Source organism: Solanum tuberosum, unplaced genomic scaffold (assembly GCF_000226075.1).
Source record: "Solanum tuberosum cultivar DM 1-3 516 R44 unplaced genomic scaffold, SolTub_3.0 scf00181, whole genome shotgun sequence".
In the NCBI taxonomy this organism is placed as follows: domain Eukaryota; kingdom Viridiplantae; phylum Streptophyta; class Magnoliopsida; order Solanales; family Solanaceae; genus Solanum; species Solanum tuberosum.
The window spans coordinates 1,054,704-1,071,614 of record NW_006239106.1 but is presented as its reverse complement, the minus strand read 5'-3'; the positions used below and the strand labels follow the sequence as shown (position 1 = coordinate 1,071,614).

Below are 16,911 nucleotides of genomic sequence, written 5' to 3'. Positions count from 1 at the left end.
AATTCCTATTTTTCTCCGCCATTAACTTCCCCTTCTCCTTCACAAGCTCCATAAATTCTCTCTAAGCTATGGCAACTCAGTTCTAGAATCTTCTATAACTCAGTTTCTATATCTGCTACTACGAAGAAAATGGCGAGTATTTCAGTTACACTTTCAACTGCAACTTTACCGGAACTCAAATTTCTATCTCCAATTTCGACTTCCAGAAGTTTCCGTTTCCGTATACCTCAGCGGAGTAGAATTAAGGCGGCGGCGGGGAAGAGAGAAGAGAAAGTGGTGTTGGAGGAGAGAGATGCAGAATTGTTGAGGAAAGTGAATGGGAGTGTGAATGGGAATGGGAGTGTGAAGAGGAGTGTTGATTTGAATGGTGCGTTGTTGGTGGATAAGTATAGTAATGGAAGTGTAGGTGTGATTGAGAGTGAAAATGAGAGTTTGATGAAGTATGTGAATGGGAATGGGAATGGTGTAGCGGGGAAGAGTGCTGAGAAGGTTGTGGAGGTGAAGGCGGATGAAGTGGTTGAGAAGAGGAATAAGAAGAGTATTGATGAGATTGGACAAGAGGAGGCTTGGTTTAAGAAGAATAAGGAAGTTAAGGTATATGCGTTAACTTTGTATTTGTTGTTGTTTTAGCTTTTCGTTTTCGTTTTCTACATATTTAAATGTGTTGTTTTAGTTGTGTTTATGTGAATGATGTTGATAGCTGCAAATGAATTTGCTACTCGAGTACGAACCACAACATTTTGAGGTTAAGGCATCTTACATTTGGGAAAAAAAGAAGACATTTTGAGGTTGATTGATACTGATTGGTTGCGAATGATCAAGTGTGGAGGGGTGTTTGTGCCCATATATATATATATCACTAAATGTGATTATTCTATAAAGTTTCTACTTTTAGAATCTACTGTTTATTTTAAGTGCATTGTTATGTTAATTCCAAATTGATTTTTGGGTGACTAGACTTGATATTTACTATAACAAGGATGAGTTGTATGTTTAGTGAATATTTTTTGTTCGAAAGGAGTCAATGAAAGTTCGCTAAATCTAGTGTTCCATAAAATCTAGTGGACCCTCATTCCTTTCTGTTACAGTATGAGGTTCAGTTAAATTGGTGTCATATTTGATGAATACAGCAGCAACTGCAGATCAATCTCAAATTTGTTCCTATTCTTGATGAAGTTCAAGCCTGATGAACTTTATGTTCTCTCTTTGTCTAATTTTCTTAAGATGAGAATTATCAACACATGACCTAAGATGTTTATTACTGGCCTTTTTGATGAAAAAAATGAAGTTCTCTTATTAGAGGTGCAAGACGAAGACCATCCTGGCCGAACGAGTTTGTGAGTTGACAAGTTATTGGATTGGTTATATTAAAACTAAGACTAACCAGGTCACTATATCAACCTCACATCTACTCAATTGCTGTAGTGGGAAATGTAACAAAACTCGATGCATGATGGGGGATTCATAATTGGACCAGAAAGGATTTGGAGACTCCGGTTTACGCAATGACTGTCAGAACCGTTTGTTGCAGTTGGCAAAGAAACTAAATGATAAAGAAGGATTTCAAATGCTTATATAAAATATTGCAGTTTAGCCTCTGTGCTTTTAGGGTTCTCGTGATCTCTGGTTCATTTCTGGATGGAAGCCAGATTATGACGTTGCTGAATGGTTTTTGCAGGTCTCTGTAACGCCTGGAGGCCGTTGGAACAGATTCAAAACATATTCAACAATTCAAAGGACTTTAGAGATATGGGGATCTGTCTTCACTTTCTTATTCAAGGCTTGGTTGAATAATCAAAAGTTCTCCTATCAAGGTTGGTCAATGACATAACCCAATTTTTTAATAAGAATTGAGAAGATAATTACCGTAATGTGTCGTTCCTAGCAAAATGCTGGTCTTCTCTTTTTTTAACATGTCACAATGGCTCAAAACAGGGTGATAAATCCCCATGATTTTGTTATATTGACCCCCCCCCAAAAGGTCTGCTTTTTGGCACCTGTTTCAATTAGAAACATTAAGGAATGAGGCCTAATTCTACTTTAAAAAAATAAAAGCCTGTTCAAAATTCACTTAAACTGATCTACATGAATAGCTTTTTAGCTATTCACTTTTTTAGTTTCTTCTCTGAATTTTCCCTACATTGAAGATATTGGGATCCACAAACTGATTTTAAAAAAAATATTTTACACTTCCAAAAGGATAAGCTATTTATGCCATTCTCGTTGGTTGTTGCTATTCCAACGGACATTTCAGGACACCAACTTCCTATCAAGTCCGAACTATCCCTTTTCATTTAGTGATATTTCTTCTTTATATTGATGACACTGAACTATGCAATAGTCAAAATGATTACCATGAATCCTAAAGAATCTATTTTCCATCATTTCCCCCCTTTATACTTTGTTTTGACCTATTTTCCCCAGATTTTACAACAATAACCTATCTATAAATGTTGATAACAAATCAGCGACCAATACACCGGCAACTCCCATCATATGAAACGGGTACTGAGGAGGCTAGGTTAGCCAAAAGATGGTTAATTCTTGTTGCACCTTCAGAAAATCATCATTTGCCACCCCAATCTTGTATGCTCAGTGATAATACAAAAAAAATACTCCTTACTGTAACTAATATGAGGAGCTGCTTCATGCAGGTGGAATGACAGAAGCAAAAAAAACTGAGCGGAGAAAGGTCCTTGCTAAGTGGTTAAAAGAAACTATTTTGAGATTGGGTCCAACTTTTATCAAGATTGGCCAGCAATTCTCAACAAGAGTGGATATTCTTGCTCAGGAGTACGTTGATCAGTTGTCTGAGCTTCAGGTTGGTGATGTCCTGATTAAGTTACTGTATGTTTGATCTTCTATTACACGCATTCATCAAAAATTGGTACCTTCTCAGCATCCTTTAAATTTGAAGATTGAGGCATAGTTGTCGTTGTTATTTAAGCTTGAAGACATCTTTTGTTCAGTTTAAGTAGCTGGGGATCTTGGCTCATCATCTGAAATTGGTATCAAAGTGAACACTCTGGTCATATATATAGCTTACTATTAAATTTTGCCAATCCAACTATTGTTTATCTTTCTGTTGTTTAGTATTTTCTTGAGACGATGTGTAATTTCTCAAGCTGGCACTATTCATATCTGTTTTTCCTCTGAGATTTTCCGCTATCTCGAGTAACAGACACGAGTGATGCGTGGAGCTTGAAAGATTATTTTAGCAACAAAGATTATCTGTGTACAAGAAACCTGACTCACATATACATGACATTAGCTTACAGAATGCAATGAAGAGGACGACTGAGCATGTTGTTGGAGTAGATGATTCTTACACAATCGATGACTATGTAATACTTGAGATGATATCAACATATAAGTAAATGAATTATGCAGTTGATATCCATAGTCCCTGAGATGGGATATACTAACTTTGAAACATTTTATATTCTGAAAGCTTACTAAAGTAACTTCTAAAGTTAGCCTATATAATTGGCAACACATGCTATGCAGTAAATTGATTTTCACCTAGGATGAAGCATGCCTGGCTGCTTTTGTATTCTTTTGCGGTGTACTTTCCCTTCATACCTTCTCGTGATTTCCGTTATGGGTTTTCTGTCATTTCCTGGTGCTATGCAGTATGATTTTATTTTTTCTTCTTTTTCTTAGAAATTATTAATTTTACAGGGCATTGTTTATTTACAAGACTAATTTTTCTCTGCTTAGGACCAAGTTCCTCCTTTCCCATCCGAAACTGCTGTATCAATAGTTGTAGAAGAACTTGGCGGCTCATTGGATAATATATTTGAAAGATTTGACCGTGAACCAATAGCTGCTGCAAGTCTTGGTAATATTCACTTAATTCTGATTGTCACAGAGATCCATCCTTCATTCAGCAAATAAATTCTGCAGCTACCAGTGATTGTTCTATGTACTCAACAAGCTTTACCAGAATGAAATATAAGAACACTGATATATAATAATGCAGGTCAGGTGCATCGTGCAAGACTGAATGGGCAGGAAGTAGTTGTCAAAGTACAAAGGCCCGGTCTTAAGGATCTTTTTGATATCGATCTTAAAAACCTGAGGGTCAGTTTTAGATAAAGTATCTTTTACATGTAACTCTTAAGTTCTTTTGTGTTATCGTTTGGATATGATATAAAGTAAAATCAGATCTTCATTGACTGCATAGAGAAAGCCCCTCTTTGCTGTTTTTTCTTCTTAGATCTTCCGATTTAACTTCCAGACGTTTGCCAGAATAAGTCTCTATTGGTGTTTTTAAAAAAATGGGGAAGCACAAAAAGATTGAAAATGTCTCTCAATGGATTGAAATGACTTTCAATAGCTTTCAATAATTTTATTAAGCATTGAGGGGCTTTAAATAGCCAACATAAAACACATAATTTGCATAATTTAAAATTTAAACAACCTAAAATATCTCAACAACATAAACAAACTAACTAAAATTCAAAATTCAAATTTATTCAAACTAAATAACTTATTTTGCTAAAAGTTACTGTAGTAAAGCAAACTTCAACACTCCTCCTTTGCTTTAGTTATTGCAATTGAAAAAAATGCTTTTTTGCTTTGGTAGTTGATGCTGGATTTTTTTCATTGTTTTTGAACTTGCAAAATTTCTTCTTTTTTCTTTTTCTTCTTTTGATTTTGTTCTTCAAAAACAGATGCGATGACATTGTCTTGTGTAGAAGGTTTTTTTAAAGTGCTTTAATCTTAACTTTTGTATGATTTGCAGAGAGAGGTTGTAAGGGTTTTTCTTCCATCACAACCTCACATATCACATATGTTTCAAAATATGGTTTTATTCTCACAGACCAAATTTGATAGTTTTCGTCTGTGAAAATTTGTGGGGCATTCAAAGAGAGACAGTTGCTTGCCATTATTTTGGTTAAAAATGATTTAGAAAAGCCTGTGCGTTAAAAAAAGCACCGGTTGAAAAGATAGCCTTGATGGGTTAAAATGGGTAGCCCAAATGGGTTAAAAAGGTAGCCCTTACGGGTTTAAAATGTATGGTAGTTCTTTGGAAGATTTCACAGATCTGTTAAGATCAATGAAGCTTTGATACCACTGTGGGTGTTTTTTAAAAAATGGGGCAGCACAAAAAGATTGAAAATGTCTCTCAATGGATTGAAATGACTTACAATAGCTTTCAATAATTTTATTAAGCATTGAGGGGCTTTAAATAGCCAACATAAAACACATAATCTGCATAATTTAAAATTTAAACAACCTAAAATATCTCAACAACATAAACAAACTAACTAAAATTCAAAATTCAAATTTATTCAAACTAAATAACTTATTTTGCTAAAAGTTACTGCAGTAACTAAAAGCAAACTTCAACAGTCTCACTTCAAGTAATTTATCCGTATGCTTGGTGCTATGACCTAGTTTTCATGATGAATGACACTCCTACAGGATATTGTGCACTAATCCTTCGTAGAAGTGAATTTATAGCACTGATATGATCATTTCTACTTCTAATTTTCAAAAGATAGGTTGTTCATTATCATATATATCTTTTTCATGTGACATATTTCTTGCAGGTGATAGCTGAATATCTGCAGAAAATAGATCCTAAATCTGATGGTGCGAAAAGAGATTGGGTTGCAATCTATGATGAATGTGCAAATGTCTTGTATCAGGTATTTTGTTAGTAAATCATTTATTTTAATATTGCCAATTTAGCATCATTATTTCATCAAAAAAAAATTAAAAGGACTTCAGGATTCTTTCCTCAGTCTGACTTATTTTTGTTTTCTTTTTGCATTAAGTTTATTGTTGATGTACTTTTCCCTGTTTGAGGTGGACTTGGTGTCTAATTGACTTGCCCAGTTTGCTTGTACAAGTTTCATTCCAAAGACATATCTAGTGGTGAGGTCTGAACCATATAGGTTTTCGTGGAAGAAATTTTTCTGGTTGACAGACAATCGTAGAAACATGAGCTTGTGATATAGCTACACCTAATTCCAGACCGGTTAATGCAAGAACTAAAAATAAAGGACAAAGATTCAGAGTTTTAATTAGTTATGAATCAGCATCATCAGTGTTCAAGGAATTCAAATATATTGGTCTTTAACAAGAACGGTATTGAACTGTTAAGAAAATGTAATGGAATCTCATGTGAGAAGGAGAAGAGATTCATTCAAAAGTTCACATCGTATTATGGTTTGATATGAAATAAAAATACACTATCTTATCTCGTTAGTAGGTTCTCTTTGCACTTATTTATAATACTTCAAAATACAATTACCAGTTTTAGAAAAAATAAAATAATAGAATACTTCCATTTACCATTTACTCAAGAGTTCAGGACTTGGAGCCTGTTTGGATTGACTTATTTTAAGTGCTTTTAAGCCAAAATAGCTTTCAAGCACTTTTGTTGTGTTTGGATAAAATAAAAAAGGTGTTTCTAAACACTTGTTTATAAGCCAAAAAACCCAAAAATAAGCCAAAAATCATAAGTTTGAATTTCTAACTTATGGCTTTTGACTTATGAGCCAAAAGCTATATACCCATCCAAACAGGCTCTTCAACAATGACAACTGGTCACCTGGGGACTGTGTTTTTGATGGCTTTGTATTAACTAGCAATCATGAATTGAAAGTAGTTTATAAGTTACTCTAGTGCTTGCCTGACCTGCATTCTGGTCCTATTATTTTATTTTGTATCTAATTCAATAGTCGAATGCTGCTGAATCTTTTTAGGATCAGTGTGTTGCTACCCTCCTTGATTTGCATCTTTCAAGCTGTAAGTTTGTCTAATTAGAGATGTTATTTTATGAGTTTTGCAGGAGATTGATTACACTAAGGAAGCTGCCAATGCGGAACTGTTTGCAAGTAACTTCAAAAACTTGGATTATGTGAAAGTCCCATCGATATACTGGGAATATACCACACCACAGGTTCAACATAATCAGTAATAATGATGGCTCAACTGATTAACATTGAATTCTCTCCACAATTCATTTTACTTGAATGATATTTTTCACTCCTTTCAGGTTTTGACAATGGAGTATGTCCCAGGCATTAAAATAAACAGGATAGAAGCCTTAGATCAATTGGGAGTTGATAGGAAAAGGTGAGCTGAAAGTTATGCCATTCAATTTGTTGAACTATGAAATTTACCTATATCCTTCATTTTCATTCATGTACTGGTGTTGTAATCATGTCCGAGAGACATGTTGCTTCACAGGAATCCTTAATAAGTACTCAGACGGCCTGCTAAAATTGGATGTGTTCTGTCAATTCATTCTCGTGTCTGATAGTAACTCAGGTACTGAGTAATAATAACAGGACCGGAAATGATATGCCTTTGGACTTCTCTTAATTGTTTATCAGATTAGGGAGGTATGCGGTTGAATCCTATCTGGAGCAAATTCTGTCTCATGGTTTCTTCCATGCTGATCCAGTAAGATTTCTCACCGACATTCACAGTTATTCTGCTCTACTTTGATTCACAGTGCACTTTGTAACCAAATAGCAACATATAATAGATCTGTCAGTTTGAGGTTTAACATATTTAATAAACGAGTATAAGAATTTTCCACTTCCTTTGTTTCCCTTTTTCGCATCCTCATAGTTTACCCGGCTGCATCACCATGTTTGCTTTCCTTCTAACCATTCAACTCCCAAGCAATATAAGCTGCAACAGAATCTTGTGTTGATTGTTCAAGGAAAATTATTTTGTTATAGATTGGTAATCGTACCTCGTTCACTTGGATAGGACCAAGTAATTACTTCAGAGATACATTTGGAGAGCTTCACCTTCCATACTAACCAATTCTAAGCTGTTGATATCTTTTACTCTTTTCAAAGTTAAAACATTGTTTCCATCTTACTACTTAGCTTTAGCCTTATCTCATATCTGTGAAGTGTGAAAGTGATGGTTTTCCAAAGAAAGTTGGTGTTGATTTAATTTCTTGCAGCATCCTGGAAATATAGCTGTGGATGATGTTAATGGTGGAAGGTTGATCTTTTATGATTTTGGAATGATGGGAAGGTAAGTTGAACATTTCCATCTAAGTAATATAAATGACTCTGAAGTTCTCCAACCTAAAACTAGTCAGTTCTCACTTACTCTATCACATTGCAGCATAAGTCCTAATATCAGAGAAGGCTTGCTGGAAACATTCTATGGAGTTTATGAGAAAGATCCAGATAAGGTGATCAAACTTGAAGTTCCCAGGCTTGCTTATTTCCTTTTTTTTTATGGGTTCTGTCACTGTTCTACTTAACCACATAAATGCTGGGCTAAAGTTCTCGTTGAATGCAGGTCCTGCAAGCAAGTATTCAAATGGGTATTCTGGTGCCTACTGGCGACATGACTGCTGTCAGACGAACTGCACAGTTTTTCCTTAATAGGTACTCGCCCACATCATATCTTTCATTTTTTATGTTGTTTAAAGTGAAACTGAATGTTATAGACTTGAGACTGCCAAAATTAAGCCCATTGTCGACATTACTAAATTACTAATCACCTAAGATTGTGGGCTGATGTACATTTTGTGGTTTGGTATATTTTTTCGGTCAAGGTTGTGCTCTCATATACATAAATAAAGCGAAAAATTTGATTGCAAACTGTTTGCATTAGAATCTGGGAGAGGTGTCTGTTTCGACAAGGGTTTTTTACCTTTTTTCCTCTATTTGCCTTTATCTCTTTTTCTCAACCAGGTATTAGCTCAGATTATGCCTGTTGTACATCAACTTGTCAGCCCCTAAATATTTGAGTTCTACATATGATCTTTCCATGTTCAAGTAAAAATTTGGTCCATCTTGTATAACATTTCCAACTGGTAGGTTTCTAATGATGGGTCTTTTTATTATTGACAAGTAATAAGATTTGATCAACAGAAAGTTGGGTGAAGCCTGTATACAAGAGGTAAACATCGAGCAGCTATAGAGCAAGCATTTCTTCCTACAAAGTCCAACCGGTATTTATACAAATAGAAACCCCCTCATATGCTCCAACAAAGTGCAAAAAGAAGCCAGATTGAATGAAAAGGCCTTCCCAATCTTTCAAAAGCCGTTTGGTTTTTTTCGCCCCATATAGTCCACATCGTGGCTTGTGGTGGTATATTCTATATTCATCTTCTCTAATCCCTTCGACCTCTCAATTTGTTTCATCTTGAGAAGCTCCTTAACAGTTGTGGGCATTGCGTACCTACTTTTGAACAACCTGTCTGAAGCGATTCACCTATCTCATATCATTTTGCAGCGGATGAGCAGGTGGCTAACATCCACTCCTGCTCCTTTAAACAAGATACACCAGCTAATATGAATCTCTCTTTTCCGCATCTTTATTGACGTCTTTGGAGTTGGCTATTCACATGATTTACAACATTGGACAAAACTTGTCATGTAGTAAATGCGTTTCCTTTGTTTTCCCATTGCTTCTATTATCTATTCTGTTTCCTTTCAATCAGTTTAAGTGCATCAAATTTCAGGTCCTTTACTGCAAAAAAGAGAAGGGTCAATTCGACTCTCATTTTGTGGTTACCTGTGACCAGAACCTAAGCTGCATCGACTCTGAGCTATTTTAAAAAGACCTTTGATTCACAAGGTGCTTTGTATTGTGCATCGTCATTTGCATTGTTAATGGACAATAACTCATCCGATAAGTGTTTAAATTGAATGAAGCTTGACAGTTGAAAGTTTGCAGCTTTGAAGAGCGCCTTGCAGCACAAAGAAAGGAGAGAGAAATGGCACAAGCAGAACTTGGGTTCAAAAAGCCATTGACCAAGGAGGAACAAAAAGAGAAAAAGAAGCAACGTTTGGCTGCAATTGGTAATTCACTTGTCTTATCTTCTTTTTCTGGTCTAGGTAATACACTTCTTTGTGATAGCTTGTTCTATTCCTTTGCCCTCTTTATTTCGGCTAATCCTGGGGGGCTATTCAGGGGAATGGAGAAAAGCAACATGTTTTTATTGCTTGGTCCCCCCTCCTCCCCCCTCCCCCCCTTTTGCATAAGAGGTAAAAAGCAAAAAAAAAAAAGAGACTAGTTAATTGTTCACTTTACTTGTAGGCTCAAACTCAGATTTTCTTCTCACTAACAGGTGAAGATCTACTAGCCATTGCAGCAGATCAGCCATTCCGATTTCCTGCAACATTCACTTTTGTGGTTAGAGCATTTTCAGGTACTTGAGTGCCAGCTTATGTAATTGCTTACAATTGTGCTACTTGCTTTGGCGTTCAACTTATAGTGGAAACTATTATTATTGTTATCAGTTTTGGATGGCATTGGGAAGGGTCTTGATCCACGATTTGATATCACTGAGATAGCCAAACCGTGAGTGCACCACGATATATAATTTCTTTTCTTTTTGTAATTTCCTCCCCTTTTTTCGACATAAACTTTTATGCTGCTCTATAGCTGTGCCATGTTTTTTGACATAACTTTTATGCTGCTCTATAGCTATGCCCTAGAGTTGCTTAGGTTTCGTGAAGCTGGTGTTGAAGTTGTGGTAAAGGTAAACCTAGTAAAAGTTTGAAAGTATACGCAGGTTTTGTTTTTCATATGTGCTTAAGTTTTAACAATTAATCTTTCTGACTTGCAGGACTTCAGGAAGAGATGGGATAGACAGTCTCAGGCATTCTACAACTTGTTCAGGCAGGCTGATAGAGTTGAGAAACTTGCTGCAATTATCCAGCGACTGGTAGATAACATGCCATATCATAGCTTTAAATTAAAATTTGATCTCAGATCCATAATTTTTCAGTCTTATGCTTATTCATTTCTATCTATTCTGATTTGCTCACAGGAGCAAGGCGACCTTAAGCTTCGGGTTAGAGCTTTAGAATCTGAAAGGGCTTTCCAACGTGTTGCTGCTGTTCAGAAGACAATTGGAAGTGTAAGTTGTCATACATTCTGGTAATGTATACATATTCACTTTCATGTGAAATTTGGTGTACTTTTTTAATCAAGAAAGGTACAACATGTTTGTTGTGTCATTCTTCTATATCAATAAAAAGTTATGCTGTGAGATGGAGCTATCACTGCGTTTGACTATGGGCTGCCCCTGTTAGACCCTCTCTTTTGGGCCCTTTGGGGGTGGGGGGAAGAAAGAGGATTCACTCTTAGTGTAGATAATATCTATACTTACATAAGCTTGCTGCTCTTTTTGCCTGCTCATTGTTTCACTTCTTAATGACTTAAGGTCTTCATCTCATCTGTTTGGGAACTTATCTGAACAGGGAGTAGCCGCTGGAAGCTTGGTTAACCTAGCTACACTTTTGTATCTCAACTCCGTCCGTGTAAGTACATCTTCACTTGTATATTTTAAGTTTGTCATCTTTGCATACTAATGTTTAACTTGCACGCATCTTCATTTTACAGATCCCCTCTATTATAGCATACACTGCCTGTGCATTCTTTGGCTTCCAAGTCCTGTTTGGCCTTCTGAAGGTTAAAAAATTAGATGAACGAGAAAGATTGATTACTGGAACAGCTTGAACAAATGGTGAGCAACTCTTCTCTAATTTAGAACTGACAGAAGCAAAAACTCTAAATTTTTATGAAGTCTTTCAAAGTTTGATAGGTAAATATTAGAGGTATGGTTCCAAATTTCAGATTTGCTTTAGGTTATAAGTCAAACTTTGGCTCATCTCAAAAAAATAATAAAAAAGAATTAGAGGTAGAAACGCCATCTTGAAACTTTTCATGTACAGTAAGCCATTAGAGTTGAGTCTTTAATGGCTTACTGTTCATGAAAAGTTTCTTGGTGGCATTTCTACCTCTATATCACATGCAAAAAAATGAAAATGGGGACGTTCCAGGTTATTGACATTTTTGTATTAGAGTTGATATTGGTTACTAATTATATCAAGGAAAATTAGAGTTAAACTTCAGAGGCTTCACACTGGTAGAGTCGGCGAGTCATTTTGGTATAGGGAGACATTCATCCATGTTAAAAGTTTGATAGACGACTTGCTCCTCCAGGTGGAAAAAAAGTTGACTTGGAAGGAAGAAACAAATTACTGGAAATTCAAAGTTGAAAAAAGATTCTTTATAATGGATTTTCATCTAAAACATGTGTATAGTTTTTCATTAAACCTAAAAAGGCTTCTATTATATATCGCTTTAGGGTTAAGCACATGTACAAGTGTGCAAACAAAAGTAGGTTTCAAATATCAAAATTCCCAGAAAGAGAATTTAATAAGAGGAAAGTTTGAGTAAGACAAATTCTCGAAAAACTCTTTACTTCATATAAAAAAAAAGATTCTCGAAAATCTTCAAGTCCACTATGAAGGATAACTGGATAAGCTGATGTTCAGCCTTTGACTGAAAGGAGCTAGGCTTGTTAAGCACTGTTGGTATGACATACTGCAAGGTCTCTAGATAAAAACTTCAAGTTAAGACTTCCTTTTGGATCAAGCTTTCCGCAAGAAGTTTTATCTACCAGATAGGGCAAAAGTTGTACCAATATTGGCTAAAAACTTGGAATCTTTACTCTGGTTGATCATGGTTGACTTCTGAACTACTGTAATGTTGAAACCATGGATTCTTGGATCTATATTGGCCCATATCATGGAGATGGCCTAACTTATGGGAAAATGGCTTCCAAACCTAAGCAGAGAATGATTGTTTCATTAAGAAGAAGCTAGAAAAACATATATAAAATCTTCCTAAAAAACAATATAAATTGTTCTAGAACAATGAGGCTTCTGAAGGACCATTATAAAGAACTATTGGAAATTCAATATCATTGAAATAAGAAAGAAGGGAAATATGTGAATTAATCACATGATCCTCGGACACCTTTATGATAAAACACACAAGAGGGAGTGATTAGGTGTTCTGTGTGTTCCAAAAATTTCTGCAGATATTAAGTGGAGTACTAAAGGTTATATCAGACTAATAGTTAAGTTCTTTTTGAAAATTCTCTTTCAATGGGAATTCTTAGTTTTGATATAATGGAACTATTTTATAGAGTTGTGTACAAAAATTAATTTTCTATTAATAGACAAGTGAACAAATTAAGAATGTTTAAATAAAGCTGTTAAGAAATAATTAACTGAATAAATGTGTGCTCTCTAACAACTTAAGCTTTTAGATGAGATGTTCATATGCTTCAGATGTCCAGTCCTGGGCGCATGGGTGTTAACAGTCCCACATCAGCTGTGGATGGGGTGTTTGGTCTACTTATATAGTCTTGTGCAATCCCTCACCTTATGAACTAGCTTTTGGGGTTGAGTTAGGCCTAAGGTCTATTTCTTATCAAAAGCCAATTGATAATGCAAACTCAAATTTATACTGGTTCAGCTATGCGTACGTTCAATTCCCTTGTTCAGGGGTTCCACCAGATCAACTTATTTTTCTCTAACACAAAGTGATGAGTAACTTGCACGTGCACACCATGTGTGGTTTTGTCTTTGTATCATCACGAAAGAGTTACATGTAGTGGTTTCAACTTTGCTAACCACCAACAAAGGCTGCCTAAACTTTTTCTCAGTTAGTGATTTAGAAAGCTAGGTCTTTGTCTAGACATTAGAAATGAAGATGATTTTCATCCTTTTCGGTGTAGGGCTTCTTTTCAGTACAATGATGGACTCTCCTATGATAGATTGTAAACTATAAGTACCAATTTCCAAGTACAAGAAGCTGTGCTGCTTTGCTCTTTTCTTTTTGAGTGCTTGTCTGTCTTCTTGTCCTCAAGTTCTTGGTCAATTTCTACTAGATGTCCAGACTTAAGGAATTCTTTGTTGAAAGTATTCCTTATGTAGCACCAATAGCCGTTGGAGATCAAGTCTTCAAATTTCATAAACTTCAGCCAAAGTTGACTTGTTCAATCTTCAGTTGCCTCAAGTTATTTCCATTTCCAGTTCTCCTAGCTGCCGAAACTTTTCATTCTTCAGTTCTTACATAACTCGTGCTTGTGCATCTGTGGATATTTTTAAGAGTAGCTTCCGCACAAGTTCAGTCTTTGAATTTGGTTCCTCCTTTCTTCAAGATCTTTTCCTTAATCTGGTACTTCTTTCCTTATTTATATCCTCATCAATTTCATTATTATGCCAAGTACCCAAAATCTCTCACTTTCATTAGCAGTCTGGATCTTCCTTTAATTGCTCAATTTATCAATCAGCATCCTTTGATCAATCAATCCTGCAAAACAAGAATAGCCGCAGATCAGGATGAATTATTTGATTAAAACTCCAAATACCAAAATAACAACAATGCCTTAGTCTATCACTGACTATGCTACTCCATTTAAACTCATCTCATGCCAATATTAAAATTCCAAATAAGTTTGTTTTTTAGACCATAATATAGAGATGTTAAATCCTTGGGTCAACACTTCATAGATTTTTCCTAGATCATAATATGGATGAATCTAATGATTGTCAGACTCTTTCCCGATAGAAGGAGCTTCATCCTCTTCAGTATGCCTTCCATAAGTTTATATAGTAACACATGATTGATTTCTCTTTTGAATCTTCAAATTCTTCCTTTTTTGTAGAACATTATCTGTTTCGCACCGTGCCTTGTTCCTTTCTTTTGTTTTATATAATAGAAGAACTTCTTTTCAATCCTTGGTTATTGAATGTTTCAGCTTGTATATTGCTATATTTACGAGGACCAAGTAGGGTCTGTACTTATAACAGGATTAGCAAAAAATAGAAGACCACCTGAGGTTTTCAAGGGTGTAGGAACCAATTAAATTTTTTTCAGTGTGCATTTGTCAAGTTGGTTTTGTAGTTTCCATATAAATATTTGGTAGATATGATCTCTCTTCACAAACTTTTTGTTGGATTTCTTGGCCTAAGAGGGTTGAGGATGGGAGTAAAAATAGGTAGTCCTGTGAACAGATCATTCTGTGATCATCGCTGCAGTTTTAAGCGAAGCAGCAACAGGAAATACAAACTAAAAGACATCTTCGCTCTATATGTAAAATGCAAATAATGTTTTATGCTTACTCAAACTTCATTAAATTGGAATCATTTAATCTTACAGTTGACCATTGTCCAGTACAGGTTACATCGCGAGATAATATATGGGAACTGCTATTCCAAGCTGTAACCCTGGAAAAACAGAAATAACGTGGAGAGGACTGACTTAATGGATCATTGAGTATTCATAGCACTCCCATGGCCAAGAGTTACCAGTTTTGTCATTCAGCTTTAAGATGCATCATGTGGTAAGACTTCCAATATGGAGGTTAACTTGTAATTATGTTGGCCAAAACAGATTGTTGTATTTGCCAATCTCCACTATAGAGCACTCCTGTGAAGTAGTCCAAATAAGAAATCTTTCATGTAGTATGACACCCATTTTGACCTTCTGTAGCCTTAGTGTATAGGTATACAAAATCTAGGAGATAAATGTAACTAATTTTAGCCCCCATCTATCTTCAAACCTTATTTGTGGAGTTCGATTCTCTTGAATTTGTGTATATTATACAATGTGAACTTATATTTATTGTAAAATCAGTGTCATACGAGTATCCTAGGGATCAAATATGTCATTGAGCTAACCCTGCTTTGTATTAGTCCTTTGAATGTGTATTAGTATATCAAGTCTTCTTAGACTATGTATATAATTTCAACTTGTTTAAAACAGTAGGTCTACTGACCTGTCCTATGCACTTTGTATGTTGAATTATTATAAAGCTGAGGATTTTGCTGCGTTGCTTCATTTTAATCTTGTGAAGTATCTTGTGTCATGTGTCTCTAGAATCCATTTTTTTCTTGTTTCCATTTTCACCCACCAACATGGTGGATCCTCTAAATTTTTGTCCTTTAAACCCATTTATATACTACATTATTTATCATTGTGGGACAAAACATACTTTGGATGAAGTGCTTGAGCTGTACCATGTGCTAGATAACATAAAAAACAAAACATCTACATTTTAAAGTTTGCACATCTGAAAAAGTGAGAAGACATTTGTGTATTGGCTAGTTTGTGTACGCGTGTATAGTTTTGTTGTGTTGGAAATTGGATTTACATTATATTAATTAGCTGTAGCTTGAAAAAGGATAATGCCTTAGCCTAATTGGTGGATAAAGTAGAAGGTCCGATTAATACCTTTTTATTATATGTCTGCATAAGCAAGACTAAATAACTATTAATCTAAGACATATTTTGTATCAGATTTCAAGTTAGATACACCACTCCTTTAAATTTTCTCTTCATTCTTCTCATGCATTTTTTGATACTATATGCATGTATCTTTGATTTTATGTACACTTGAATACAGTGGCATGTGGAACAAATTATACCAAATTTGACTCACATGTATCGAAACAAATACATGTTCTGGCAAAGAAAAAGTGATATGGAACGTAATTTCCTAAATTGATGTGAGCACATATAATTAGGACCTAAACGAATGTAATTTGTGTTTTTTGCTCATGAGAAAAAGTCTTGGGGTATTTGGTGTCCGGTTTAATCGCCGAAAGCAAACGTTGTTGTATCAATGGAGATAAACCGTATGTTTAACTTAGTCTAACTCAAAATCATGTTTACATTTATACCTGTATATTGCGTCTTTTATCTACTATGGTTATATTGTATATAAATTTCTTGCATGTTCACCATCTTTTGTGATCTCATCACCAGTTTTTTGCGTGTGAAAGAGTGCAAATTTTAATCTGTATGTTGCTGTTGGTTCCATTAACAATTATTGAACTATGTTTTGTTTGATGTTTTTACTTCCGGCGCAGACTTCATTAATTAAAATTGGTGTGTTTGGTAGGAAGGAAAATGTTTTCTAGGAAAAGAAGTAGATTTCTTACTTATTTTTCTTATTTTCGCTGTGTAAGTAAAGAAAATATTACCTCAAAAGCATTTGTATACCATCTAGACAAATATTATGGAGGTAGGAGGCATGGACTGGTGGGAATAAGGGCTATGAGGGTAGGGATGAAGGTGGATTGTGTCGTAGGATGAAAAAGATACAAT

The 16,911-nt window shown here is 35.3% G+C and overlaps 1 protein-coding gene across 2 annotated transcripts; it reads left to right on the top strand.

Moving 5' to 3' along the window:
- LOC102587186 (uncharacterized protein sll1770) lies at window positions 1-15,642 on the top strand. Of its 2 annotated transcripts, none has more exons than XM_006354648.2 (21): window positions 1-594; window positions 1,679-1,814; window positions 2,655-2,821; window positions 3,721-3,841; window positions 3,983-4,083; window positions 5,559-5,657; window positions 6,806-6,916; window positions 7,013-7,092; window positions 7,353-7,422; window positions 7,940-8,013; window positions 8,107-8,176; window positions 8,287-8,375; window positions 9,673-9,797; window positions 10,067-10,147; window positions 10,239-10,299; window positions 10,426-10,480; window positions 10,568-10,666; window positions 10,772-10,861; window positions 11,205-11,264; window positions 11,347-11,470; window positions 14,982-15,642. In XM_006354648.2, the coding sequence occupies exons 1-20, from the start codon at window positions 130-132 to the stop codon at window positions 11,461-11,463; spliced, it is 2,271 nt and encodes a 756-aa protein (XP_006354710.1). In that variant the 5' UTR covers window positions 1-129; the 3' UTR covers window positions 11,464-11,470; window positions 14,982-15,642. The 2 variants fall into 2 exon arrangements, with proteins under 2 accessions (XP_006354710.1, XP_006354711.1); XM_006354649.2 differs by having other exon boundaries at window positions 14,977-15,642.
- Window positions 15,643-16,911: the final 1,269 nt, after the last annotated feature.

Coding starts and splice junctions, on each gene's coding strand:
- LOC102587186 (XM_006354648.2), top strand. CDS start 130: ATGGCGAGTATTTCAGTTACACTTTCAACTGCAACTTTACCGGAACTC. Junction 3,842..3,982: donor AATAGCTGCTGCAAGTCTTG/GTAATATTCACT, acceptor ATAATAATGCAG/GTCAGGTGCATCGTGCAAGA. Junction 8,014..8,106: donor GATTTTGGAATGATGGGAAG/GTAAGTTGAACA, acceptor ATCACATTGCAG/CATAAGTCCTAATATCAGAG.